Below are 27607 nucleotides of genomic sequence, written 5' to 3'. Positions count from 1 at the left end.
GTGCTTATTACCACCCCCATTGTACTTATTTTGCTCTCTATACATTGGAGGGGCAACCTATGTAATGGGGAGCCTGCTGTATTCATTGGGTTATTAGGATTCTAAATCATACAGCAGTAGAATAGCCTCCCCAAAGCAGAAGTTACCCTTCAGACACATGGAGGGTAATGGAACATGGGGAGCTGTCTTATACTGAGTCAGACCACTGGTCCATTAAGCTCAGCACTACACTGACTGACAACAGCTGACAGGGGCTTCAGAGAGTCCTACCTGGACCTGTGACCTTACGCATGCAAATGAGATGCTAATTTGATGGAGGGAGGGAGCTAATCAGCATGTTCTGTTCTGTCACATCTTCCTAATTGGGAGGCCGAATGATTTTTGTTTGTCTTTAATTAGCCACTCTGTTATATATTAAAATTCAAAAGCAAGCACAGAACAAAATTATCACAGAAAACAGGTATGAAATTTGAAAAAGAGACAAAAAGCAGGCCAGAAACATCAGTAACACATTCCAGACTTTTTATATAATAGAAATGATAACAAGTCACACCGTCCTAATTGTATTGTTTTACTACTTTGGTGTGGGCTCCTCTTAAAGAAAGAGCAGGATAGAAATTAAACAAACAAACAAACAAACACACACACACACAGACTCCCCTACCCCCATGGACCCACACTGATAGTGCCACAATACTGTTGTTTTTGCTGCAACATGCTACTACTGTATTCTGGAAATTACCAACTTGGGAATCCTTTTTTCTTCCAGAAGATGGCAGACTTTCCTAATTGTTTCACATTTAGCTGTACAAATTTAGCAAAACACTTTCATGGTTGATTGGGAGAGGGAGAGACATTGTAGACAAGAAGGAAAGGAAGAAAGGGAGAAAGGGAGAAAGGAAGGAAGGAAGGAAGTTTAATAACATTTGTGCTATTCCAGGCAAGTTGAGATAGTGGTATTTTTAGCCATTCAATAAGATTACTAATACAATATAAATACACTATAAATAATTCCAGACTGTATCTGGGAAAAAAGCTTTGGTCCTATTCAGAGCTTTACCTCTTCTAAGACAGGATCAGTAGTGGGACCTCTACTTTTTAACTTGTTCACAAACATTGGGTTGTCTCACACATTTTGCTTGCCTAGGAAATGCCAGCAGCTTTTGATAAAGAGCCAGAAAATCTGGGCATTAGAGGCTGTTAGTTACTGCAGCAGTCGCTGCTCACAAATTGACAGTTGATACTGCCTATAAACTGAAGTAAACTGAAAGAGAACATAATTTTGTGGCATACAATCATGGTAATGCATACTTTCTGGGGGGGGGGAGGTGCTAGGTTCAAGCCTAGTTGGGAATGCACATATGCACAAGTCTGTAATGTCAGATTACACTGGCTAACAGGGCTTATTCATTGAAGAAGGAGGGCGAGAGCACATTTTGCATGTGTGCTAAGTCCCCTTCTTCTTGTCTGACTGTTGGCTTGCTATGCATGCCCTGCTGCTGTTTCCAGGACGGAGCACTAGTTCCGTTTAAGCTCCCCAATTCTGGCTCATGACACCTCTGGCATGATCCTTGGGTGGCCAAGGATTTCCCCTAAAAATAAAAACAAAAACTTTTATGATGCTCTCCTATTGTCTCGTGTGGCACTTCGCTGCATTTCCCAGAGAAGTGCTTTGGGGTGCATGCATGAAATAAAAAGCTACTATAACCGACGTGAGATATGCGAGGCGATTTGAAGGGGGTCCGGGTCCTCCACATGACCTCGCCCCCTCTCGCGCCCCAGCAGGCCTCGAGGAGAGGCGAGCACTTCTGCACATTGGACCTGCTCCTTCCCTCGTGGACGGTATTCTGGAGAGGGCGGAGCCAAACCAGGGAGCGTCGAGGCGGGGGGCGGAGCCGAAAGGCGCGGAGGGCGCAAGGGACCACGTCGATGGCGGTGGGGAAAGTGGAGCTAGCGAGCCGGGAAGAGGGAGAGCAGCTCGCGGGTGCGAGGATCAGGAGGAGCCTCGGCAATACCTTTCTCCGTCCCTACGCTTAACTCCTCGACAGCTGGCTGGATGTCATGGCCTTCCCGCCCCCCAATCCCGCGCTGCTATCACGGCAACCCCGTGGCGGGATGGAGCAAGGAGAGATTCGCACCCGTGCCAATCTACCTACTCCTAGGGGCCGAGGTCCCTCCAAATAAAACTTTGGGACGCCCTCCGCCCCAAGTTGATGGGCATTGCCATTCAAATAGTGTGCATGTGCCGCATCATGTGATCGATTATGTGGGGCGGGGCTTACCTGTCCCCCCCCCCCCCCCAATATCGCTCACACACACAATTTTTGTTTATTTTCCATGTAATAATATACGTTCACATCATTACGCTCCACTTTACGTCCCTGGCTCTTTAGGGCTTGTCAGCTTCCTTCCCTCCCGCCTCATGACTTTCAAAATTAACCTTTATATCATTGCCTTTTTTACCTTTTCCAATTCTAATTACACACATTACAAAATTACTCAAAATTTAAATGAATATAGAAAGGTAGAAAGCTTCTATTATGTAGCCTTTCTAGGCCTTTTTCATGGGTAGGAAGAGCATTGCGCCCGGGAGGGAAGAAGGAGCCAACACAGACACCGAGGGGTTAATTCAGAGAAAGAGCTTTATTCTGCCATCGGGGTACCCTTCTCCCCCTCCTTAGGAGCCCTGCCTCATGAGTTTACACATGAATGTTGGCACAAACAATCTTCCATATAATTGTTTCTTTCTCGCTCTCCTGGCGCCGTTCCCGGAAGAAAGTTGCAATTGGTAAGACAAGGCCACTGAAAGCCTGGGAAGCAAAAAAAGCATTGTTTTCTCAGCCTTTTTTGTTACAGCAAAGCTAATGCTAGCTAACGCTTTTTTAGCTACTGAACCCTCCTCAGAGAAAGTAATTTAAAAGTCTTGAGGCCTGCTTGGGGTGTGTGTGTGACTACACAGGTTTTTGGGTAACCTAACCTGTCCCCTTCAATTACAAGTCTTCAAACAACCCTGCTAGTGATGTTAATTGCTTACAATAACCTTTCAAATATCGTATGAATTTACTTCAGTCCTTTTGGAATACTTGATCTTGCTGGTTTCGGATTTTTCCTCTCAGCTTTGCCAGTTCTGCAAAGTCCATCATCTTCATCTGCCACTCTTCTTTCGTTGCTACTTCTTGTTGTCTCCATTTTTGGGCTAAGAAGAATTCTTGCTGCAGTTGTTGCATACATAAACAGTCTTTTATCTTCGCTTGATATCTCTTCACCCACTAAACCCAATAAAAAGGCTTCTGGTTTTTAAACAAAAGTATTTTTAAACATTTTCTTTAACTCATTATATATCATTTCCCAGAAAGCATTTACCTCTTTACAAGTCCACCACATGTGGTAAAAGATACCTTCCTTTTCTTTACATTTCCAGCACTCATTAGTTCTTGTCCTATACATTTTGGCAAGTTGAGCTGGTGTTAAATACCATCTACACATCATTTTCATAACATTTTCTTTAAGTGCGCTGCATGCAGTAAAATTAATACCTTCCTTCCATAAACTTTTCCATGATTCTAATTGAATATTACCGTATATCCAAAATCTTTAGCCCAGGCATAAGCAACCTTGGGCCCTCCAGATGTTTTGAACTACAATTCCCATCATCCCTGACCGCTGGTCCTGTTAGCTAGGGATCATGGGAGTTGTAGGCCAAAACATCTAGAGGGCCAAAAGTTGCCTATGCCTGCTTTAGCCCAATGTATCATCACAACTCCTCCCCAATATTTTATTCAAGTTGGCACCCCTGGGCCCAAACCGCTTTCAGCTCCATCACGTGGCGTGGCAGTACGTAGCCAGCAGAAAGGGTGGTGTAAATCAAATGCCTCCGAAATGGAATAGGGGCTAAATTGTGCCAGTGCAATTTATGCTGACGTAATTGGCGCAGAATTCCTATAGTTAAGATTGCTCTGTTGCAAGATGACTCCTGTAGGAGTCTGCTGTGAAATACTGGGTGCCACAGCTGGGAAGGTGAGCCATTGTTTATGGGCTCACCTTCAAGTTTTGCACTAGTTCTGCATCAGTGTGTGTTCCTGCCTCTTGGACATTTTATGGGCCAGGAAAGCTTCTGGTCTTACTATGAGGTTAAGAAACAAAGGAGCTTCCTAGCTTCTCAACCTTCCTGTGGTTTACATTGCCATTCCATTTCGCAACATGTAGAAACCAAGCCTGGGGGTGGGTGCATGAGAAGATGCTTGGCTCAAAGTACCATATTTTTCGCTCCATAGGGCGCACCGGACCATAGGGCGCACCTAGTTTTTTTTTGGGGGGGGATTTATTCCCTCCCCAAGCCCCAAAGAGCAAAGAAGCCAAGACAGCGAGCGGGATCCATCCCGCTGGCTGTCTTGGCTTCCTCTTTAGCCACACGCAACCTCTCCAGCTGGGAGAGGCTGCGCGTGGCTTTCGCAGAAGCCAAGACAGCCAGCGGGATGGATCCCGCTCACTGTCTTGGCTTCGTTTTTAGCCGTGGGGCTGGGGAAGGCTCAGAAGGCTTGCGGATAGCTGCCTGAAGCCTGGAGAGCAAGAGGGGGCGGTGCACACCGACCCCTCTCGCTCTCCAAGCTTCAGCGAAAGCCTGCATTCGCTCCATAGGACGCACACACATTTCCCCTTCATTTTTGGAGGGGGAAAAGTGCGTCCTATAGAGTGAAAAATACGGTACTGTATATCCATCTCAACAATGTTTTTGCACTGTTCTTGCTTTTTGAATCTGGTTACAATGTGGATTATTTTAACAGCAGTTAGAGATGTACATGGTGTTACTTTGGTTGAAACAATTTTGTATATAATTCTGGAGTGGGGGATGTGTGGGTGATGTTTCTGGTGATTTGCCTGAACATCAATGTTTTTTTTAATTCCCTGCTACTCTAACAGTACCTTGCTAGCAAAATCCCACCCCGGTAAAATCATTGGAATACAACCAAAACTCACCAATTCATGCTGTCTAAACCTCCAAAAGGACACCAATTTATGCTCCATCCTTAACCCAAATTCATTCCATTAACTTTCCAGGTCAAGAATTAAATTCTTGACTTCTATTCTCCCCCTCCCCAATCAATTTAATACATTTAACTTCCTCTTCCCTCTAAAAGTTATTTAATAAATCTCTTCTTCCAAAATTCATTTCCTTGCCTTCAAGCTTATTTGACAGCAGTCCAACTGCCCCTCCCTGCCCAACACCATTTGTTCTCCATTACAAAGACTACAAATCACAACACACAATTTGCTCACCAGTGCTTATTGTTAAGTGCTAAAGTGGTGCTGCTGGCTGCAACTGCTTGTCCCCACTCTGATGTATTCAGCAGAACTCTGGACAGATTGCTGAAGGTCCACACTTTGGCTGCTGACAGCATCGCAGGCAGCTACTGAGTAGTGCTGTGTTTATTTTTATCTTATTTTGTGTGGGCGCATGCAAAAGAATAGAAACAGTACCAAAAAGCAGCAACAACAGATGTAGATGGTGCAAAGAAAATATTTGGACTGTTTCATTTATTGAACGCAGTAAGTATCACTGCTAATAGTGCTGCCAGAAATTAAGGCAAAGCTTTCTTTATAACATGGAACTATAAAGAGCTAAAAGGGAGCCATTTTGGGGGTGTATTTAGAAAATTACAGAGATGAAAATTACCCATATTATACCCAAGGGTTCTTGGGGAAACCTGGGAAACCCCCCCCCCCAACCAGCACCACTGAATTTGCCACCAATAAATGTTGGGGGTCCTATGGGCCACGAAAATTACCGTATCTTGGCAGGCCACATACTGCCCATGAACTAGCCATTTCTGCTTTAAGGGCTAGCTATATATTTTTAAATAAAAGTTGAAATTCTCATTTTACCCAGAATAAGTATCTGGGCTTTTGTAGTATGATCAAGGAACTGTAGAATTCATTGTTTTGGATGATTTTGCTCACAGGCTTAGTACGTGAATGAGAATAGGTTTGGTGGAAGCTTGGTAAGGTTGGTTCACCTGGATGACTTCAGAAGCTCCTTCTGCATCAAAGGGCCTTGCCCTCTGATAACTGAGCTGAATACATTTCTTTCAGGCCAGGGTGAGATGATACTAAGGAACATAGTGGGGAGGGTTTTGGTTGTTCTCAAGTCTGATGCTCCCAAGTATGTACCTGGGGACCAAGGTGTATGTGTGCCACACAGGTGACTCTTAATCATGGAGAGATGCTATTGAGTGGCAGAGGAGAAAGTGGAACTGCTCAAAACCTGCTTTGCCTCTGCCTTTGCTTTGCCCAAAAAAGAAAACAGTGCTCAACAACCTGGTGATGATAGAATAAATTCATAAAGGGAGCTGCAGCCCAAGAGGTGATAAGAGAACACCTAGCTACTTTAAATGAATACATATCTCTAGGGCCTGATGAACTGCTCCCAGGGATACTAAAGGAACTTGCACATGCAATTTTAGAGGCTCCGTCTATATTCTTTGAGAATTCTTTGGGGTTCCTGTGGGCTGAAGGCAGGCAAATGTCCCTATCTTCCAAAAGAAGAAGAAGAAGGGACGACGACCAAGCAACTACCAACTGGTTAGCTTGACGTTGGTACCAAGAAAGGTCCTAGAACAGAGAATTAAACAGTCTGCAAGCACTTAGAAAATGATGCGTGGATACAATTTCGGCGCATGTTAAAACTCTCCCTTGTTCAACACAGCCTTTTCCCGCTGTTGATGCTGGCAGCTGTGGAAATGTTCAGCATGTTGACTGGACTCGACCGTAATTGTGTTAGTTTTGTATGGTGTTTGATGGTGCTATTGCACGTCGCCACGAAACGCCCAACTAAACGCACGACGCGCAAAAATCGCAGTAGGTCTAAATTCTGCAGTGGGGGGGGGGCATCCTTCCCGTCCTCTACGGCTCTCTTCTCTCGCATACCTAGCAAAACGTGGGGCTCTAAAAGCCCTCCAGTTTCCAACCTCTCGCCATCGATTTCCAGCCGAATAGACTAGTCCTCCTTTCCCTTCCCGATCTCGCCCCGCGCCACCAGCGGCGCCAAGGAGACGCACCGAGGGGAAGCACCGCGGAGCAGCCTCCCGTCTGGCTCCCCAAGGCCGGCCGTCGTGCTTGCCAGAGGGGTGGGGTGGGGTGGGGTGAAGATCTCCGCCCTTCCCGGGAGAAGAGGAGGAGGAGGCGTCGCCTCCGCCCCCCCCCCCCGGATCTGGTTTCTCTGCTCCCGCCCTCTCCCGCAGCGTCGCCCTGGGGCGCGCCGAGCTGGTCTGAGCCGTCGGGAGCTGCCGCGATGGGAGCCTGGGGCCTGGCGGCTATGGTGCTCTGCAGTCTGGCTGCTGCAAGCTTCGGTGAGGCGGTGGAGAGGGGAAGGGAAGGCAAGGGGGCCCAGGCGAGGTGGGGAGGGGGGCAGGAGGATGGGCCGCCCCAAGGCTACACGCTGCCCCGCCCGAGGTGCCTTTCTCCTCCTCCCGCCCCAGGAGAACAACAGGGGCGCTGGGGGGCGCGCCTGCTTCGGGCCCGATCTGTGGATCCAACAGCCCTGCCTTGTCCTGGCGCCCCTTGGAAATATGGGTCACGGGTCAGGGCGCGCCTCTGCTGGGAGGAGGAAAAGCTGGGGGGGGGGGAGATCTGTTTCTTCCCCGGAATTCGAACCCGGGGCAAGTTGTTCCCCAGATTGTTTTTTTCAACCTGAGAAGCCACGCCTCTGAGCATGTGCAAAATGCCCCGGGGCCCCTCACACAGCTCCCATTAGTTGGGAAGAAGCGGATCCCCGCGTGGTGCCTCTGTCCGTGGGCACTTTGCTGCTGCTTGCTTGTGAACTGGGGGCTGCCCCCACCCCATATATTTCTCAAGGTTTTCTGCCTTAGGAGTTACGTCTTAGACTGAAGCTAACCAGAGGTGTGCACGGATTTTTCATGGTGTGGCGAGAAAGTGGATCGAGAGAAGTTTCCTAACCCTGTATAGGAAGCTGGGTGGTGGGAGATTCAGGACAGAGAGGAAGCGCTTTTTGAAGGTGCAGGTAGTTAAAACTGGAATTGATTACACGCAACCTTTCTCAACCTGTGGGGCCCCAGATGTTGTTGAACTACAACTCCCATCACCCCTAGCTAGCAAGGCCAGAGCTCAGGGATGATGGAAGTTGTAGTCCAACATCTGGGGACCCACAGGCTGAGAACCGCTGGTACAGGTAGATGTGGTGATGGCCACCAACCTGGACTGCTTTAAAAGGGGGACTAGAGGAACAATAGATAGTAGTGGATAGATGGCTACTAATGATGACTATCTATTGCCTCCTTTGTCAGAGGCAATAAGCCTCTGAAACTCACTTGCTGGAGAATTAGAGCCCTGGGGAAAGGGCTATCACAATGCACTCATGTCCTGCTTGTGGACTTCCTATAAGCATATGGCTGGCCCCTGTAGGGGCAAAATGCTGGACTTGATGGGCCTTTGGTCTGATCCAGCACAGCTCTTCTTATGTTCCTATATGTGATGTGATGTTTGTAGAATTTCTCTGGATTTATTCCTATGGAGGTAGACACCCTATGGAGAGTATCACACCCAAACTGGTCTTTGACCATATGGATTGCCTAGAAACAAACCCAACAGGAATCTACTAAGTCTTCTTAGAGTTTTGACTTAAAACTATGTATTCCCTCAATTAGTAATTTTCATTATTATTATTTAAAATGAGGATCTTAAACCACTTTTAGATATAGTGAGAAGCTACATTATACCAAGCTAGAACATTGGTCTGTCTTGCTCAGTATCATCCACACTGTGGATCTCCAGGACTTCAGACATTCCCAGCCCTATCTGGAGATGCCAGGGATTGAACGAGGCACCTTCTGCATGCATAGCAAATGCTCTACCACTGAGTTACATTCCTTATTTTTTATTATTATTTTTTATTAAGTGGTATGTAATCTTCCCAAGTAAACAAGTAGAATTCATGGATTGGTTTTAGGAGCCAGAAAAGAGTCAAATATAAGAAACTTGCCATACTAAACATTGAAAATTTCTGAGTGTGCTCCATTGAAGTGAATGGGAGCCGTGCAAGAATGGGAACATTTATCTCTGTGGAGTTTGTGCAGGGAAAAACTTTCAATGGTATTTGCACTTTGTAGGTATTGTGATCACTGCCACCGATCCATGCATTCTGTTGCTGCATCTTGGGCACCTCTTGGAAGCCACTGAAAAGGCACATACCAACGCCTACCTGCTGAACCCTTTTTCCATTTCCTGCCACGTCCCCATTGAGTTCTTTGTGGGTAATTTTTGTCTGTGGCTAAGGAAGGATGTTGAACCTGTAATTAGAGGGGACCAAGAGAATTAAATGTCTTATCCAGTGTGAGTTTCAAAAATAACTATGCCTTTCTTTTTTTAGAAATGTGGATTTGTGCATTGGCTTGAGTGCATGCAGTAACTTATCCCTGGCAACTGAACATGCTGCTGTCTGACTCTCTCAATAATTCCTTTCTATTTCCCCAAAAAGTGGGGTTATCTGACTATACTATAGAAAGAGCCAGAGTGTAATTGCTAGTGCTCTTTTAATTGACTATTCAGATTGTTGCTTTGCAGTTTGAGGTTTGCAGAGCTGATTCAAATACTCAGGGGAAAAATTGTGACACAGGAAACAGCCATATACTGAGTCAGACCACTGGTTCATCTGGCTCAGTATTGTCTACACTGACTGGCAGCAACTCTCCTAGTTTCAGACTTGGGGAGGGGGGCGTCTCTCAGCCCTATTTGGAGATGCTAGAGATTGAACCTGTGGCCTTCTGCTTGCAAATCAGACTCTGAACTGCTGAGCTGTGGCCCTTCCCAGTGCTACTTACCACATAAGGATATACCACTTCAGAAGGTAGAAGTGGGGGACCGCATATTTTAATACACTCCCACACTGAAAGCTTATGAAAAGCTAACCTGTTAGATGTTATGGAAGAACTGGGAGTGAAACATACTAAGCGTACTTTTGTGCGCTTGAAACGCTGAGCATTTTCACATTAGGCACCTCTGTGACCATATGAAGCTGCCTTATTCAGAGCATTGGGCCATCTACCCCAACCAGGGGTGCCAACTTGAATAAAATATTGTGGGGGCCCAGGTAAGGTAAAGGTAAAGGGACCCCTGATCGTTAGGTCCAGTCGCGGGTGACTCTGGGGTTGCGGCGCTCATCTCGCTTTATTGGCCGAGGGAGCCGGCATACAGCTTCCGGGTCATGTGGCCAGCATGACTAAGCTGCTTCTGGCGAACCAGAGTAGCGCACAGAAATGCTGTTTACCTTCCTGCTGGAGTGGTACCTATTTATCTACTTGCACTTTGATGTGCTTTCGAACTGCTAGGTTGGCAGGAGCAGGGACTGAGCAACGGGAGCTCACCCCGTTGCAGGGATTCGAACCGCCGACCTTCTGATCGGCAAGTCCTAGGCTCTTGATCACATGATGCCATGCAGACACACTATTTGAATGGGAATGCCCATCAACTTTGCAGGGACTTGGCCCCCTAAAATATTTTATTGTGGGGGCCGAAGCCCCCATGACCCCTAGGAATTGGCTCCTATGACCCCAGTACTGTCTATTCTGACTGGCTGCAGCTCTCCGCTGTATTAAGGCAGAAGTATTTCTCCTTAACTGGAGGTGCCAGGGGTTGATGAGGCTTTCTGTGTACAAGTTGTGTGCTCTGTCACTGAACTAAGGCCCCTCCAATAATTTGCTTGTAGTTGCTTTTCCTTAAATCTAAAGCAAATGGAAAGCCTGTATTGGCCGGAATGCCCTTGTTGTTTCTTTTACACATTTTATCCTATGGTAACAACTATTGCTATATGTAACAAGAAGTACTAGAGAGCCTCAAATATATTTCTGCATGTTTTATGAAAACAGTATCTGTATGGAATCTATAAACTCTGTCTCTCTTGTGGGGTGCCATTTCCAAAATAGTGCTGATAACTACGATGGGCCTGTGATTAACAAAGTAAATGCCAGCAATGATATTTACAAGAGAGAGATACAGAATTGATTCCTCAATCCTAAAAAATAGTATCTCCTCAGAGTGTTGTCCCAGACTGCTGTCTCAGATTAACTTAATATAGATTACTTATCCCTTAACATACCCATTAGAGTTATTACTTGTTTGTTACATTTACGGTATATCCCAACTCTCCTCCAGGGAATTAAGAGTGCCATACATGGTTCTCCCCCTCCCCATTTCGACCTCACAACAACTCTGGCCCATGGTCCCCCAGTGAGCCTCATAAATGGAGATATGAACCCTGATCTCCTGGGTCCTAGTCCAAACCACTGGACTCAGTAGTCTAAACCACTGAGTCTCTTGGGCTTGCCAATCGGAAGATCAGCGGTTTGAATCCGTGCGACGGGGTGAGTTCCTGTTGCTCTGTCCCAGCTTCGACCAACCTAGCAGTTGGAAGGCACACTAGTGCAAGTAGATAAATAGGTACCTCTGTGGCAGAAAGGTAAACGACTTTTCCGTGCGCTCTGGTTTCCGTCACTGTGTTCCGTTGCGCCAGTAGCGGTTTAGTCACACTGGCCACATGACCTGGAAAGCTGTCTGTGGACAAACGCTGGCTCCCTTGGCCTGAAGCGAGATGAGCACTGCACCCCACAGTTGCCTTTGACTGGACTTAACCATCCAGGGGTCCTTTACCTTTTTTTTTTACCGTCCAACCACCAAACTTACTTACTAGTAAGTCACAATTTCCTGCTGATTTCAGACACTGACTTCCACCCAGCTTCTTTATTTACTTCCATAACAGTTCCTAGAGACAGAAGAAAGCTTATTTTTCTTGCACCCCAATGTTTATTTGTCCTGTTTTCCTACTGAGGAGAAGAAAAACCCTTTAGTCTTGAAGCTACAGTACTCATTGGGCAGAAAAACCTCTCCAGTGCTTTGGCAGATGGAGTGTTAGGGGCTCTTTCTGTAACAGTTGTAACAGTGTTTGGTCTGTGGCAGTAGTTCTGTTCAGTAGAGGAGTAATCTAAGATCTATCGCAAGTCAGATGACTCTGCCTTAGATCTAGATATAGGGTGGAATTCAATGGAGTCATTGCATGCATGGAATGAGCTCTGCTCATGCAGTGGGATTTCCCTCCTTTCCTATCTCCTCTCTCCTCTGCCCCTTATATCTTCTCTGGAGGGTTGGGGGGGAATCCCAGAACAGATTTAGGGGGTGTGCAGGGGGAAATGTCCCACTGTGTAAGTAAACCTTGTTTCCTTTATTAGTGCTACATTGAATTGAGCTCCACCCACAGTCTCTGCCCCACACTTGAGATTAAAAAAAGTTTTCAAAGCAGTTTTCAATTTGTGACAATTAAAAACACATACAGAAGTTATGCTGCTATTCCCAACACAAAATACAGCTGCAAGGTTTTTTAATTTTAAAAAATTAAGGAAAGGTTCTGGCAAGAGCAAGTCAGTGTGGTAGGAGAAAATGTGAGCCACAGATCTAAGTAACCGAGGTTCAAACTACGCATTATGGTGGCAGAACTGCTAGGTTGGCAGGAGCAGGGACCAAGCAACGGGAGCTCACCCCATCTCGGGGATTCGAACCGCCGACCTTCTGATCGGCAAGTCCTAGGCTCTGTGGTTTAACCCACAGCACCACCCACGTCCCTAATCTTTCATTAGAACTGTGCTTTTTCTAAAGCAAACATTCTTCTTCTATTCACTATCCCACAGATTTCAAAAGTAGCTGTTCCATCTTTTCCTTACTAAATAACTATTTGAAATACTGCATAGAAGTTATAGATTTGAGATCCCCCCTGTCAGATACATTTAAAAGCTGGTTAAAGAACTCAGCCTCTGGAATTATATGTACAATGCAGTGCCACTTGGGCGGTTTCCTGTTTTTTAACAAAGATTACTTTTATTAAAAGATTTTCTTGGATAACAAAAGTACATACAGCGTATCTGTTTGTAATTCATAGAGTCCTTTCTCAGGGGCGCCGACTTATAAAAAATATTGGGGGGGCCCATACCGGGGTCCTGCCCCGGGAAGTTTTCTAAGTTCCAATGTCAGCGGCGCCCGGCAGAGCAGCCCTCTCGGCCAGGGCAGCCCGGCTCTCCCAGCCCCCGGGGGCCGCCCTCCTCCCTCGCGCACCCGCAGCGTTCCCGCCCGGGGAGGCGGCGCCCCCAGGAGAGGCGGCGGCGGCGGCAGCAGCCGTGCGTGGCCCGGGCTCCCCTCGCCGACCGCGGGAGCCAAGGCGCGCGACGAGGGAGCCAAGGCGCGCGATAATTTTTTTAATTATTGGGGGGGCTCCGCCCCCCAATAAAATTTTTGAGGGGGCTCGGGCCCCCTCAGGCCCCATGGAGTCGGCGCCTATGTCCTTTCTACAGATTGGTTGTCTGGGTTTTCTGTTTTGTTTTGATATTGGTTTATTTCCCCCCCCCCTCATTATCTGTAGCAACACCAAAAAAAAATTGAAAGAGAAGGAAGAATTAGAACAAAAACTTGGAATTCTTGAAATACAGATGTTCTGTGTTGTCCAAAACTATCTGGAAGATAAGAGACTTCTAGTCATTAAATGATGCCTATGTTCTTGCAGCTGAGCTGCTCCTTGTCACCTTCTTAGAGGATCAAGGATGGACTCACTTGCTGTTGGTGTGTGTGTGGGGAGGGAGAGAGGGAGTTGGTGGCTTCAGAGCTAAATGCTTTAATTGAGGATAATCAGAGGAAGATGTATATCAAACAAATATTAATCAAAGGAAGACAAGATAATCCCATGGTGGAGACAGCAGAGGAAATGAATCTACTTACAGTAACAAGAGTGGGTTCTTTTGTAGCTAGCTAAATGTGAAAGACTGAATGACAAATTGCTGGTGATGGTGGTGGTGGAAGCTGGGAGAATGAAGTCTGGGAACCCTTAAAGGGAAGGAAATCCTGACAGCAAGGGAGGAAAAATAAAGCATGGGGGGAGAGGCACGGAAGAAGGCAGATATCTGTTGGCAGAGCACGAAACTTTTAATCTCAGTGTTGTGGTTCAAGTCCCACATTGGGCAAGAGATTCCTGCACTGCAGGGAGTTGGACTAGATGACCCTTGGGAATCCTCCCAACTCTACCACTCTATGCTTCTAAGGGGGAGACTGAGCAGAAATATGACATTTGAGATCATGGCTCATGACAGAAGCCTTGTAAGAGGTCAAGTGCTGAATTGCCTTAAGAAGGTTGCCACTGTCATGAGTTTGGTTAAATTTATCTTCTTTTTTTCTTTTAATATTTTTTATTAGTAATTTCAACATAACATTTTATCAAAAAACATATTATCCTTAAATCCCCCCTATTTTTCCCTCCCCCTCCCCCCCCAGACATCCCTCAGCTCCTCTCTCTGGTTTATCAACATATGTTATTTTCTGCATGTTACAAGGTTGAATTTATCTATCCATCCATCTGCCAATCATATAATGATTGCCAGGGTCCCTTGCTCATTACCTCAGTACAGTGGTACCTCGGGTTACAAACACTTGGGGTTACAAACTCCACTAACCCGGTAGTAGTACCTTGGGTTGTGAACTTTGCCCCAGGATGAGAACAGAAATCGCGGTGCAGCGGCAACGGGAGGCCCCATTAGCAAAAGCGCACCTCAGGTTAAGAATGGTTTCAGGTTAAGAACGGACCTCCAGAATGAATTAAGTTCGTAACCCGAGGTACCACTGTATTAGGTTTAATGTGAGTTCCAATTGTACATCTTGGTGGTGCTGTCCATGGTACCATCTGTGGTACCATTTTAATGACCAAGTTACAGTACTGTGAGGTATTGCTTCAGAGCCAACATGGGGCAACTTCCATACTGAGATTCCTACTCCCACCCCCACATTCTGTGCACTTGTGATCTGCAAGCTATAGAAGCAGAATTTTTTATCAAGTTGATTGGATCTTAGTCTTTGGGTGGTTGGTGAAGACCTTTTTATTCTGAAAAACTTCTGAGTGGATCTGGTTAGATGCTTCTGTTAAAAATGTCCATCCCTACACTTATCTTTCTATAGACATTTGTTTCTGTCTTGGATCTGTGTTGCTTATGACCCCGATAATACTAGGAGAGTGGTTTTTCCTTTTTTCCAGTTTTGTATAAGGAAGAGATGTTTTTACTGCACTAAAGGAGTTGGTGCCAGAAACGTTAATTATTCAAGCTCTGTTGCAAGAGTGTTTTTTCCATGCTTGGCAATATCTCTGCACAAAACACTAAAGAGTGATTAAACTCAGTAAATCGACTATCTAGCCAAAAACAAGTCTGTTGTACGAGCGTCTCTAAGATCATATTGAAATAGACAGGGAGGTATACGATTCAGATTTCTGGTTGGAAGACACTGAAGAAATTCCGTTCCGGTGTCCAAATCTTCCTACAGATGGATAGCTTACATGTTAGAAGGCTACGCTTGTATTAGCTTGCTTTTCTACCTTTCCATCCTGTCACCGCAGAGCTATTCCTACTGCATGCCTCAAACCCTATAGAAGAAGTAACATGAGAGTGTTAATGGTGGCTGTGCACACCGTTTCTCTTTTCTGGGCTTCCAGTGCCAGGGGAAAGAGTGATGCTGTGGTCTGCAGAGAAAGGGAGGTGCAGCTGGTCCTCCTACAAAAAAATAAAATAAAATAAATAAACTTATATACAGTGGTACCTCGGGTTACATACGCTTCAGGTTACATACGCCTCAGGTTACAGACTCTGCTAACCCAGAAATAGGGCTTCAGGTTAAGAACTCTGCTTCAGGATGAGAACAGAAATCGTGCTCTGGCGGCGCGGCGGCAGCAGGAGGCCCCATTAGCTAAAGTGGTGCTTCAGGTTAAGAACAGTTTCAGCTTAAGAACGGACCTCAAGAACGAATTAAGTACTTAACCTGAGGTACCACTGTTTTGCCTATCCTGGCTGCTAGTCCAGGCTCAGTGAGTGAGCACAGCAAATATGGGCCCTTGATGAGATTGTTTTTCCTGAGACCCAGTATATTTCCATTCCTTTTTTTGGACCAGGTGGCTATGACCTTTAGGTGTCTGTCAGCCTTGTAGTTTTGTGGTCTTGTGGCTGTTTTTCAACTTTCTTAACCCACAAAGCCCTGCAACTTCTAGCTAATGTTTCTCAGTCAGTCTGTATTGTGGGTGGGACAGTGGGGACTGTCAGAGAAAGGGCCTTTTCAGCAATGGCATCCCAATTGTGAAACACCCTCGAATCTTGCGTGGCATCTAGGTCATGTTTTGTTTTATTTCCCCATGTTTTGTTTTATTTCTATTTTGTTTTATTTCCCCCCAGACATTTTGAGATTACTTAAAGATTTTTGATATTTTTAACTCTGTTGTTTTCATATATGTTTTGCTGCACCTGGTTTTATGTAATTGTTTAATTTTGTAGTGCAGGTTTCTTTCTGTTTAACTTTTAGGGTTCTGGTTTTTTAAAATGACTTTAACATTTATTGTTGACTGAGAGGGTAGTGCTAATTGGGTGCCTTAGGGTGAAGGGCAGTTAATAAAATAACAACAATGACAACAACAACAGTAATAATAGAAATGCAAAATATGTTCGTAAATAATAAGCACAGTTTCCATGGACTGGGGGACACTGAGCACACTCAAGATAAAGGGAAGTCAATGTACCAGTATTTATTAAAATGTATATATATTTTATTGATTCATTACAAAGAGAAAAGTGCAAACATAACAAAAAGGAAGAAAACAAAGAATAAAAAATGCAAACCATAAAGCATCACAGCCTGGAAAGACAAAAGTACAAAGACAGAAGTCACTGTATGGGAATCGTATTTATTGAGTAATCATCAGATCATTACTTTTGAGATTTGCCTTAATTTTGTATTTACTGCCAGGGATTACAAACACATTTCTAGATTGTGTGGCATGGTGAGAATACACCTTCTCTGTAAGGGAATTGCTTGCATGGTGGGGAGGGTCTGCTTTTAGAATTGCAGATGTTGAAGGGACTAAAATTTGTCAAAAAATATAATGCTGTGTTAGTGGTTGGTGTTATGGACAAGGGCTGGTTCGGAGCTCCACTTGGGCATGAGTGTGTGATGTTGTAACTTAACCTGTCTCACAGGATTGTTGTGAGAATATAGTGGTGGTCATAAGAATCATGCACATCATTTGGAGCTACTTGGAGAAAGGACAAAATATTATAAGTAAATAAAATAGCTTGTGTACGACAGACGGTTATGACAGTTTCTTCAGAAGTTCAGCATAGTTTGAAAACAAAATGTATTAAAATAACTTATGGTTTAAGTACTGGTCATTATGATGGCACTGAAATTATCTTGAACTGGATGGATTTGCCGATTTGCCCCATCATCGCCCAAAAGTACTAGATAGTTTCCTCACTGCTAAAATACAAGCAGACCCTGCGTGCTCTATGCACCTAGTGCATCAATACAGCTTCCTAAAAGATTTGAGAGCTTATGGCAGTTGCTATGGCCCAAAGGTCACAGGCAGAATGACAGGAGGGTGGGATTCCTGAGTAAGGAGCTGGACCTGGCTGGATAAGGCAGGTTTCATGAATCAAAGCAGCGCTGTGTGTATAGAGCAGGGCATGCATCATTTCCATCCATTCCAAGGCGGCCGATCATGTTCCATATGTGGAGATTACATTTGGAAGAGAAGGGGACTTGGAGCGTGAGTATGAACTTCCAAAACATGATACTCTAGGTGGCAATATAAAACCACAGCAGCTGCCCAGTCTACATGTCTCAAAGAGCGGAGGAGTTTCAGTTTCCTGTTCCCCTGCTGCCCTGACTCACGGCCAGGTCTGATGTAATATGATCTATGTGTGCCTGATTTTTCTCGCCTGCGAGAGGCTTTATATATGCATGCTCATCTACATTTCCAAGAAGGAAGGACATGCATGCGACTTCAGCACCTGCCCCCTCGTCTATTTATTATAAAAGCAGAATGGCTACATGTGGACCATGTTGTCTGGACAACAGGAAAAGTAGTTTTGTCCTACATTTTGTTCAACTGCAGATAAGGGGTGACAATGAGTTAATACAGCCCATGAAAAGAATAAAAGAAGAGCCTGCTGGATCAGGCCAAGGCCCCATCTAGTCTACAGCACTCTTTCCCCTCACTTGCAATGCTCAGCAACTGGTATGCCAAAGCACACTTCTTCTGATATCCATAATGGCTAGCGAGCATTGCCATAGACTTGTCTGCATGAATTTGTCTTATCTCCTTTTAAAACCATCCAGACTGGTGGCCACCACAACACCTTTCAACAGTGTGCCGTTTAACTATGTGCTGTGTCTGTCCTTCCAACATTTGGCTTTATTGGAAGGTCCCAGTGATCTGTTACTTCTCTTGCTCAGGACATGTATCTACATAGGGAATTGGAGGCTGTCTGGTTAATTGTTTCTGCTTCCGAGGGAAAAGGAGAAGGGAATTGAAGTAGGACTTGAAAAAGTGAAGAGGGCGAAAGTGTGCCAAAAGCTTACATATCCCCACTGGGAGATGTTTACTCTAGAACAGGCATGTCCAACTCCCAAGAGACTGTGATCCTACTCCCAGTATAAAAAAAGTGGCAGTGATCTACCAAAGGTGGCAACTAAATGGGGGGAGATTTGCCAAGGGTTGTTCAGCTTTTTGGGGGGGGGGGGGGAGAGGCCAAAGCTGTTTCTCAGTGATCACTTCCTATCGTCCCACGATCTACCTGGAGCACCCTGGTGATCTACCGGTAGATCACGATCTACAGGTTGGACATCCCTGCTCTAGAACAACAAACTTGTTACCTGGAGGCCAGGAGCTCATTGCACCGAGCACCCACAATGCCTGTCCAGCATTCTGTACAATACACTGAATAGGCCTGACATCCTTGCTTCATCATTCTGATATTATGGTTTGTTATGCTAATTTGTTTTGGAGCTTGGGCTTTGTTACAGAGAGAATAGCAGGTTGGAGAGAATAGCCTGCCCTGGTCTCCTTGCCCAGCTTCCCACCTCACTTGTCACTTTGAAGCTTTGCCACTGGGCCCAAGATGCTTCATCAGATGCAGTGTGGAATAAAGACTATTACCTTTACCTGGTTTACAAAGGAGAGGAGTTCATGTGAGGTTTAGTGCATTTATTGCAAAGGACACTACTGGCATTAGGACTCTTGATCACTTGATAGGTGATACAGCGTTGCTTTGATTGGATTAGAAACTGGATGAAGATTAAGCATTAGCTATTTTAGGAGTCCCAGCCGATGTATAGAGGGTGTCAATACTCCCTTGTCCATTTAAATAGAGGGCTTCAGTAGAAACTTTCAAGTGCATTTTATCTTGGCCTGCTATATCTTTACTAGCTCCCTTCAGTGGAAATGGAAGTTTTTGGTTAAAGTCCCCTTGATGGTAGCTATTATGTTGCACACCACTTCTATTTATGGGAATTCTTTAGCCACAGAGAATTCGAAAGTATTGCTGTCTCACTTAGTGTGACCCAGCTGTTCTTACTTTGGTAGGGAATTTACTGTGAAATAGCCTGCTTTAGTCACTTTTTAATAATAATAATAATAATAATAATAATAATAATAATAATAATAAAATTTTATTTATATCCCGCCCTCCCCAGCCAAAGCCGGGCTCAGGGCGGCTAACAACAATAAAACAGTACAAAAGTACAGCATAAACAACACTCTAAAATCATTCATTATAAAATTAATTAATTTTTAATTTTATTTTAATGAAGGCATCTACACAGTGAACAAAACACCCCTATCTCATATTCTGTCCTGTCTGTTCAGTTTCTGGTTTGTTTCCCTCCCAGCAGTCCTAAAATCCAACTTTTAAAAGCTCTATAGAATAGGTGCATAATTTCCCCACGTGTAGATGACCTGCTGGGTGGCTATTTCGGCCAGTTATGGCCTGAATAGATTGCCCTAGTCATTTTCTTCTCTGTCAACTGTTCCATCTCTCTAGGAATAAACACTATCACATTAACCCCTCCATTTCTATGCTGGAGAGGCAATCATGATTGGCAGTGCAGTGAATGGGGAGTATTTAACCCTTCCTTCACACATAATGGCCCCAATGAAAATGGCCCCACTCCAACATTTGGGCTGTGGAAAAGCAGAGTGTCCCCTTGGCTGAAGAGTGTTAGAAGTTTGGAAACAGATTTGCTGTTCTACTTCGAGCAGCAGTGTTTTGTGTGCTGCTAAATTGTCCAACTCGCAGAGAAAGAACATAGAATTGTGATATGGAATTGCGATACAACTTTTCCAATTGTATGCATTCATGCAGGAAATTTATATTGCATTTAGAGGAAGATGTGCAGTATATCCTGATATCCTGGTCCTTGTAAAAGTGGATCTTGAGCAGGGAATAGCTAGATGACAAAGACTGCATCTTGTATTATTGGATTGCATTCTAGTGCGCTCCTTAGGCTGTATTCCAGTGGTGAAAGAAAATAGATGGTTCCCCCCCCCCCCCCCGTATGAATGCTAGCAGTGCTAAAGTTGTGCTGTTATATGGCATCACTGTCATTTATTTTAAGCATGTGGGTAGGGAAGCAGACAGGCTGCAGTTGACAAGTGGTGAGGGAAATGTACTCTGCACATGCTCAGAGGCAGGTAAAGACTAACGAATGACTTATTTAACCTTCTCACAGTCTCAGCCGATGAGGACTGCAAGTGGTACATGGACCGAAATGGCTCATGGCATCCCGGCTTCGACTGCCACTTTCCCTCCTTCTGCTGTGGTGACTGCTATCAGCGTTACTGCTGCATGGACCTCAGGAAACTCCTCACTGAACGGCAACAAAAGCACTGCATAGCATTTGGGTAAGAACAGGCAAGATGTGTGCCAAGAAAGGGAGGGACTGGGAGAAAAAGAGAGAGAGGAAGAAAGGGTCAAGGTTGTGCTTCAGTACTTGAAAAGGCTAAACCAGATGGAGCTGAGGAAGAAAGAAGTGAGCTGACTTATTATTATCCCCCACTCCTTTTTGTTCCTGATATGCAGCCATGGAGGGGTTGCAAATTTGATCAGATCATAATAGTGGCTGTGTGGGGGCAGGGGAATAATTTCCTCTGAGTGGTTTTTATAATCAAAATTCCTGCTGTGCAGCTGGGAATGGCTTTCACCATGGAGATGGACCCTAAGGGATATTGGAAAATCCTGACAAAACAGAAATGGGAGTGGGATTTGCCAACGTTCATTTCTTTGCCCCATGTCCAAAATAGACATCCATCCAGTGAACACGATTGTTATTTCCTGCTGCTGCTTTCCATCCTCAAACGATATGCAATTAATTACATCCCTCCCCCTATTTGCATTGCATCTCTTTGCATTGAAATGATCGGGGTGGAGTAATGCAGTGACAAGGTAATGGCATAATTTACTTAATTAATTACATAAATGATGTAAGTTACATAAATGTGCTACAATGGACAGCGAGATGAATAACATTGTTTTTGGCAGAAGGTGAGATGCAGCAGAATGGAAACAGTTCTGCATGTTGGGAATACAAGGCAGAATGAAAAACGCTGTCTTTTCACATCCCTACTGCAGACACATGCATGTATACACACACTGTGATCCACACACCTCACTGATTTGAGCATAAAGTACAGAGCTCATACCTCAGTTAGAAATCATGGATATTATAGGTAAGATCAATCCCTAGTGAAGGTGAACCTCATGGGATCTCCTACTCCAGGGTTGGAAAACCTCAAACCCAAAGGCTGAATGTGGCCCTCCAGGCCTCTCTGTCTGGCCCTCAGGTCTGCTCCATGTCCTCCTTAGGTACTCCTGCCTAGCTGGAACATATCCTTGAATTCTGGTATTACCTCTGGATTGCCTGGCTAGAAGATGGAATGCTGTGTGAGCAACTTCTGACATTTGTGCGGCTGGAGTGCAGCCTACTATACAAAGGTTGCTCCACCCATTTTTAGCCTCTGACCCCACCCACTTTTGTCTCTACCCCTGTCCATCAATGGCATGTGCCCTGCTCCCTCCAAAGGGTGCCCAGGAAGGATTGCAACCTTTTGACTATAAAATGTTCTCCACTCCTGCCATAGTCTCTCTACACACATATACGGTATATTAAAATTGTCTGCCCCAAAGCTTGTTGGATCCAGTAGGTTTCCACTCTGCCCTCATCAATTTCCAGTTAGCTTATCAAGGCTTCCTGTTGATGCCCTGGTGAGTTAACTATTTATTCCATTTACCTCACAATCAGGGTAGCTAAAAACTAGAAGAGGAAGCATTTGACCACACATTCAATGCAGACTAATTCATGAAACTGTTATTCTTAATCATGTAATTATAGGTATGGGGTAGAGGGTGGTTTTTTTACGTACAGCTAAAAGTAATCTTGTCACTTAGCTCATCTATATTGACAACACAATTTCCTCCTGTTATTATTAAGAAAAACCCATTTATTTCTACCTCAATCAAGTCTACTTCTGGAATCTCCGGTGTCTGGTTTGGTATCAGATGCTATTGTATGCACAGCTCATTTATCACCTCTGTCTGTATCCTATAGCCCCAAAACCATTGCTGGCATCGCTTCAGCTGTGATTCTCTTTGTGGCTATTGTTGCCACAATTGTCTGCTGCTTCCTGTGCTCCTGCTGCTACTTGTACCAGCGACGGCATCACCTTCAGACACCCTATCAAGGTAGGAGAAGTCCTGGTGATGTGGGCCATGACCTTCTTTCTCACAAGTAGCTCAGGATTAGAGATGATATGAATCTCCACAATCTGCAAATTCTTATGCAGATACTGTTTATATGCTTTGATGGAAGTGTTCTGGTAAGCTGCAGGTCTGATAATATCAATGTTTTATGATTTTCATTTTTCTTAAGGCAGCAATTGGATGTGCAAGGTCATCCAAAGCAAAAACAAATCAAATTTTCTTTGGTTTTAAACCTGTTCTGGATAATGATATATTCATGTCTCATAATGCAGCATATAACATGCAGAGAGGGTTTCAGCTGGGGATCAGCCCATTTTCTATAAAATGCATTCATATTTGCAATGGGACTTCTATAGTTCAGATGTGCTTTCCAATGGGGAATCTTTCCTGTGGCATTTGACTAGCTACTGTGGAAGACAGAGAGTGTTAGAGTAAATGGAACTTTGGTCAGATCCAGCAAGGCAGGCCTTACAGAACATTTGGCTTAGGCCTTGATGTTCTCTGTCTTGGAGATGTTAATCTATCTATAGCGTACTGTGTTTGTTGCCCAGTTAAATATGCTATATAGCCTCTTCTGCAAGGATATTTATCAAGACAACTGACCTGTAAGAGTAGACCTACGCATTAATAGATTGGGGCACTTAGCTGTGGTTTTCTTTGCATGTGTGGACTATGAAAGCATGCTTGTTGTTTAGTCATTTAGTCGTGTCCGACTCTTCATGGCCCCATGGACCAGAGCATGCCAGGCACTCCTGTCTTCCACTGCCTCCTGCAATTTGGTCAGACTCATGTTGGTAACTTCGAGAACACTGTCCAACCATCTCTGTTGTCCCCTTCTCCTTGTGCCCTCAATCTTTCCCAACATCAGGGTCTTTTCCTGAAAAGCTTATGTGAAAGCATAAACAACAGCAAATGAAGCTATGGGGATTAAATGGGACAGCTTTTGTCCCCCAAAACAAATAACTCCAAAATGTGTGTAAAATGATGAACATCCTACATTCATGTTTACACCGATATGGTCTCAGCCGGCAAGTGACTGACCAGGAAAGCTCATTGGCTCAGTATGCCACTTTAATAATAATAATAATAATAATAGTAGTAGTAGTAGTAGTAGTAGTAGTAGTAGTAAATTTCATGTTAGGAAAGCTTAGGAAAGGGTTTGAAAACAAGCCTGCTGATATCGTAATGCCTTAATACAACTCCATAGTGAGATCACACTAAGAATACTGTGCACAGTTCTGATCTGGGCACTTAAGAAACAATACAGGACATCTCAAAAAGTTGCAGGACCAGACTCCCAAAAGACCAGAGGCTAGAACATCTCCCCTAAGAGGAAAAGTTACAATGTCTGGGGCTTAGAGGGGCAGTTTAGAGGGGGCAGGGAAAGCAAGTTAGGGGAGGCATGGAGGTGAATCTGTGGCTCTTCACATGTTGGATTCCTGTCGACACTAATCAGCATGCCAAATGTGAAGGGTTGAAGGGAGCTGCAGTCCCACCACATCTAGAGCATCACAGGTTTTCCTTGCCTGACTTGTAGACTCATCAGCCCAGCATATACTCACAGAGTCTGTTTCCTTTGTCCCAGGTCAAGAGATCCCACTTTCTGGCTACCCTGCCCAGCCTCCAGGGCCTTACCCTATGGATCCCAAAGCTGGGCCAGCACCATATCATCCTGGCTATACACCAGTTGTTTCCTATCCTCCCACAGCACCAGCTGCACAGTATCCTCTATACCCACCTGGGCCACCATACTACAACCCTGCAGGTAAGAAAGGAGGGGGAAATCAGACTTGAAGACACGTGGGCCTTAGTTAAAGCTTTGTCTTATCCTCTCCTTCTGTATAGAGAACCTGCCTTAGGAATTGAAGTGTTACATTTCATTCAGCCACCAAATGGGGAAAGAAGGGGGCTGGTGTTGGGAACCTTCAGGTTTTGTTAGACATAAACTCCCATCTCCCCCAGCTACCATGGACAATACTCAGGGATCACGGGAATTGTGGTCCAGAAACTTCTGCAGGTTTCTGAGATTAGCCACCCTGTTCTAGACCAACATCTCCAGAACAGAGGTTACTACCGGGAAGTGGAAGATGGTCCAACAGGGCGAATGGTGAACTCTTCTACCAACATTGGCCAGCCTCTGCCTGCCTTCTTAACTTACATTCATTCCAGGGGGTGGCACTGTCTCCTTCCAGGTATCAGGGTTGCTATTGACTCCTACATCTGTAGAGTAGGCTGCATTTCAGCCATTGCCAACTCAGCAGGGAGGAGTATGGGGAGGTGGGAAACTCAAATTAGTTGGCTCTACAGTAGTACCTTGGTTTTTGAACAGCTTAGTTCTCGAAAGTTTTGGCTCCCAAACGCCGCAAACCCGCAAGTGAATCTGAATGTCCGATGGGGCTTCCACAACTTCTGATTGGCTGCAGGAACTTTCTGCAGCCAATCAGAGGCCACGCTTTGGTTTCTGAACATTTTGGAAGTCAAACGGACTTCTGAAATGGATTCCCTTCAACTTCCAAGGTACTTTGCTCTGGCTCCATGTGTTGTTGGCCTCTCTGCCTTCTGTCTTACCAGTCCCAATGGGCGCACTAGCCATCACTGCTACCTGGGTGGTTTAACGATAAATTCCTCTTCACAGAGAGCTCTGGGAATTGTAGCTCTGGAGGCAGAATCTGGGTCTTCTCATAACTCTCAGCACACTTCAACTCCCAATATTCTTTAGGGAGAGCCATGCCTCTTTAAAATGGTATCATAGTGCTTTAAATCTGTGGTGTGAATGTGGCCCGAGAGCTTCTTCTGGTTGTTCCTGAGATGTGGGGGGATAACACCTCCCTTATCCTTGTGCACTGTGCAGCATGCAACTGCTGAGGGATGACTTTCACACCCACCCCTCCCTCTGAGGCTAGTCTCACTTTAACCTTCAGTGCCTCTAGCCACATCCTGATTGCCCCTCTCTTTCTGCTGCAGCTCCCCCACCCTACATCCCACCACAGCCGTCACAGCCCAGCACCTGAGGAGGACCTTGCAGAGACTATCCAAAGGAGCCCTTTCTCTCTGGGTCTGCCGTTTCCACAGAACCTGTATTGGGTTTCCCGCTGCACTGAAACTCCAGCCCAAGCTTCAGCAATTGCCAGTGTCCCTACTAGTTACCTTTTGCTCTGCATGGTAGGAGGCATCATGACTCTCTACGTCTTTGCCTGCGCACCCGCCACCCCCAATTCTCGCAATTCCTGCCTGTCTCACTGTGGGGAAGCTGCTAGCCCTCCTTGCCTTCCACCTGGGCTCAGGAAAGAGCATGCGTTAAGATCGCCACAAATGCCACACGTGTCACTTCACTGTTCCATCGACTGTGCAGCTGAGCCTCTTCGATGGGAAGGGAGGAGGTGACTGTCTCAAGGTGGCAATGGAGAGCAAAGTGCAACAGTCTGTATCTCACATAAGGACTTCGGTCCACCCTGTTCCCTGACAAAGCACAAGGATCCATTACGCCTGCTGTTCATGGCCCCAGGTTGAAGTTTTGTCTCTTAAGGAAGTCTTGAAACTTTGGAAAAGGGGGATGGGAGGATATGCAAATATCCCAGGAGCCTGATATCACATGTGGCTGTTATACATCATTAAATTTACTCACCCAGTGTCCCTCCTTTTTTTACAAATAGCTAAGCTGGGTACTTGTCCAGCATCCCTTACCCAAACCCTTTCCACTTCAGCTTTGTCTGTGGCCTTTGAGGGGTGGGTGGAGGTTAGAGCATCTACTTTAAATGAGGTTCTTTGCAGCATAGCTATTATTTCACATTTCCCCCAGGAGGTTATTGGGGCTCCCTGCAGCTTTGCCCGTATTCTGGCTGCATGGCTCTTTGTCTTGGCTGAGCAGCTCACCAATCTGCTCCTGCAGGCTTAAACCAGCCCTTCCTCTCAAACGATAGGAATCTTCGGTCTGTGGAGATGAGGATGCAAGGTCCAGGGTGATGTCCCTCTCCGGATGCATTGATGCCAACCTTTGGAGCGGAGAGTGTTGGAAACTGACTCTTACATTTTAATTCTCTGGAGTAGAATCATGGCACAGGGAGCAAGGCAAGAGTGTGGAACAAAGGCACAATATACCAGTCAGGGTACAAAGGCAGTCATTGTGTGCAAAAAGGAAAATGTTGATGTCACAGCAGTGAAGCAGTTCCCCTTGAGCTCATGGCTCTTAGGAACAGATGAGGCCAATGGGCCCATTGTAAAGAGGGAAAATGCACCATGCATGTGATCTTTACTGCAAGACCAGAGCACAACTTTACATGGTGTGTTGCTGTCTTATGGAGCTGGGCTGCCGAGAACGTTGTCTGGGAGTACATCTCAGGAGAGAGCTCAGACCTCTGTCTCTAGGGTGGAGAACCTCGCAAATATTTATTTGAAGTATGGCACAGTATAGAAATAGCTTAAATAAATAACCTGTGCCCCCCCCCCACTGCTGGACTCCCATCAACACCAGCTAACATGGCTAATAGGCAGGGATGATGGAAGCAGTAGTCTAGCAACATCTAGAACAGCCTGCTCCCACCTTGGGTCCCCAAATGTTGCTGGACTACAACTCCCATCAGCCAATGGTCAGGAATGATGGGAATTGTAGTCCAACCAGCTGGGAATCCAAAGTTGGGAAAGGATGATCTGGAGGACCCCAGGTTCCCCACCCCTACCCTAGGTCAAGCCTTGTTCCCACTGTGTGGGGGGCATGGCCCTGCTATTTTCTGGGAGCTCATGTCATAGTCAGAATGACAAGTGTTGGCATCACAAAACGTTGGCTAAAATGTGGATTAAACTTGTAAATACTGATAAAGCAACTGTTTTACGTGTGTGTTCTTCCTCTCTGTGAGGCATACAGGATGGTACATAAACCTGAAGGTGATTCTGGGAGAATAACAACACCTAAGAGCGCTTTTCTCACTTTCGGAAGGATTAAGAGCTTGATATGGGGAAAATACGAGTATGTTGGAGAAAGGAAGGAAAGTGAGTTGGTG

At 45.4% G+C, this 27607-nt stretch overlaps 1 protein-coding gene across 1 annotated transcript; it reads left to right on the top strand.

The window, feature by feature from the left end:
- Nucleotides 1–7187: 7187 nt before the first annotated feature.
- Nucleotides 7188–27426, top strand: SHISA4 (shisa family member 4). Its single transcript, XM_028734714.2, has 5 exons — nucleotides 7188–7346; nucleotides 20584–20755; nucleotides 22459–22592; nucleotides 24196–24375; nucleotides 25575–27426. Exons 1-5 carry the CDS (start codon nucleotides 7289–7291, stop codon nucleotides 25619–25621), a joined length of 591 nt encoding a protein of 196 aa, XP_028590547.1. The 5' UTR covers nucleotides 7188–7288; the 3' UTR covers nucleotides 25622–27426.
- Nucleotides 27427–27607: the final 181 nt, after the last annotated feature.

The sequence above is a fragment of the Podarcis muralis genome, chromosome 5 (genome assembly GCF_964188315.1).
Source record: "Podarcis muralis chromosome 5, rPodMur119.hap1.1, whole genome shotgun sequence".
Classification (NCBI taxonomy): Eukaryota; Metazoa; Chordata; class Lepidosauria; order Squamata; family Lacertidae; genus Podarcis; species Podarcis muralis.
Note: the sequence above shows the minus strand (reverse complement) of the source record. Positions and strands in the feature narration are given on the sequence as shown.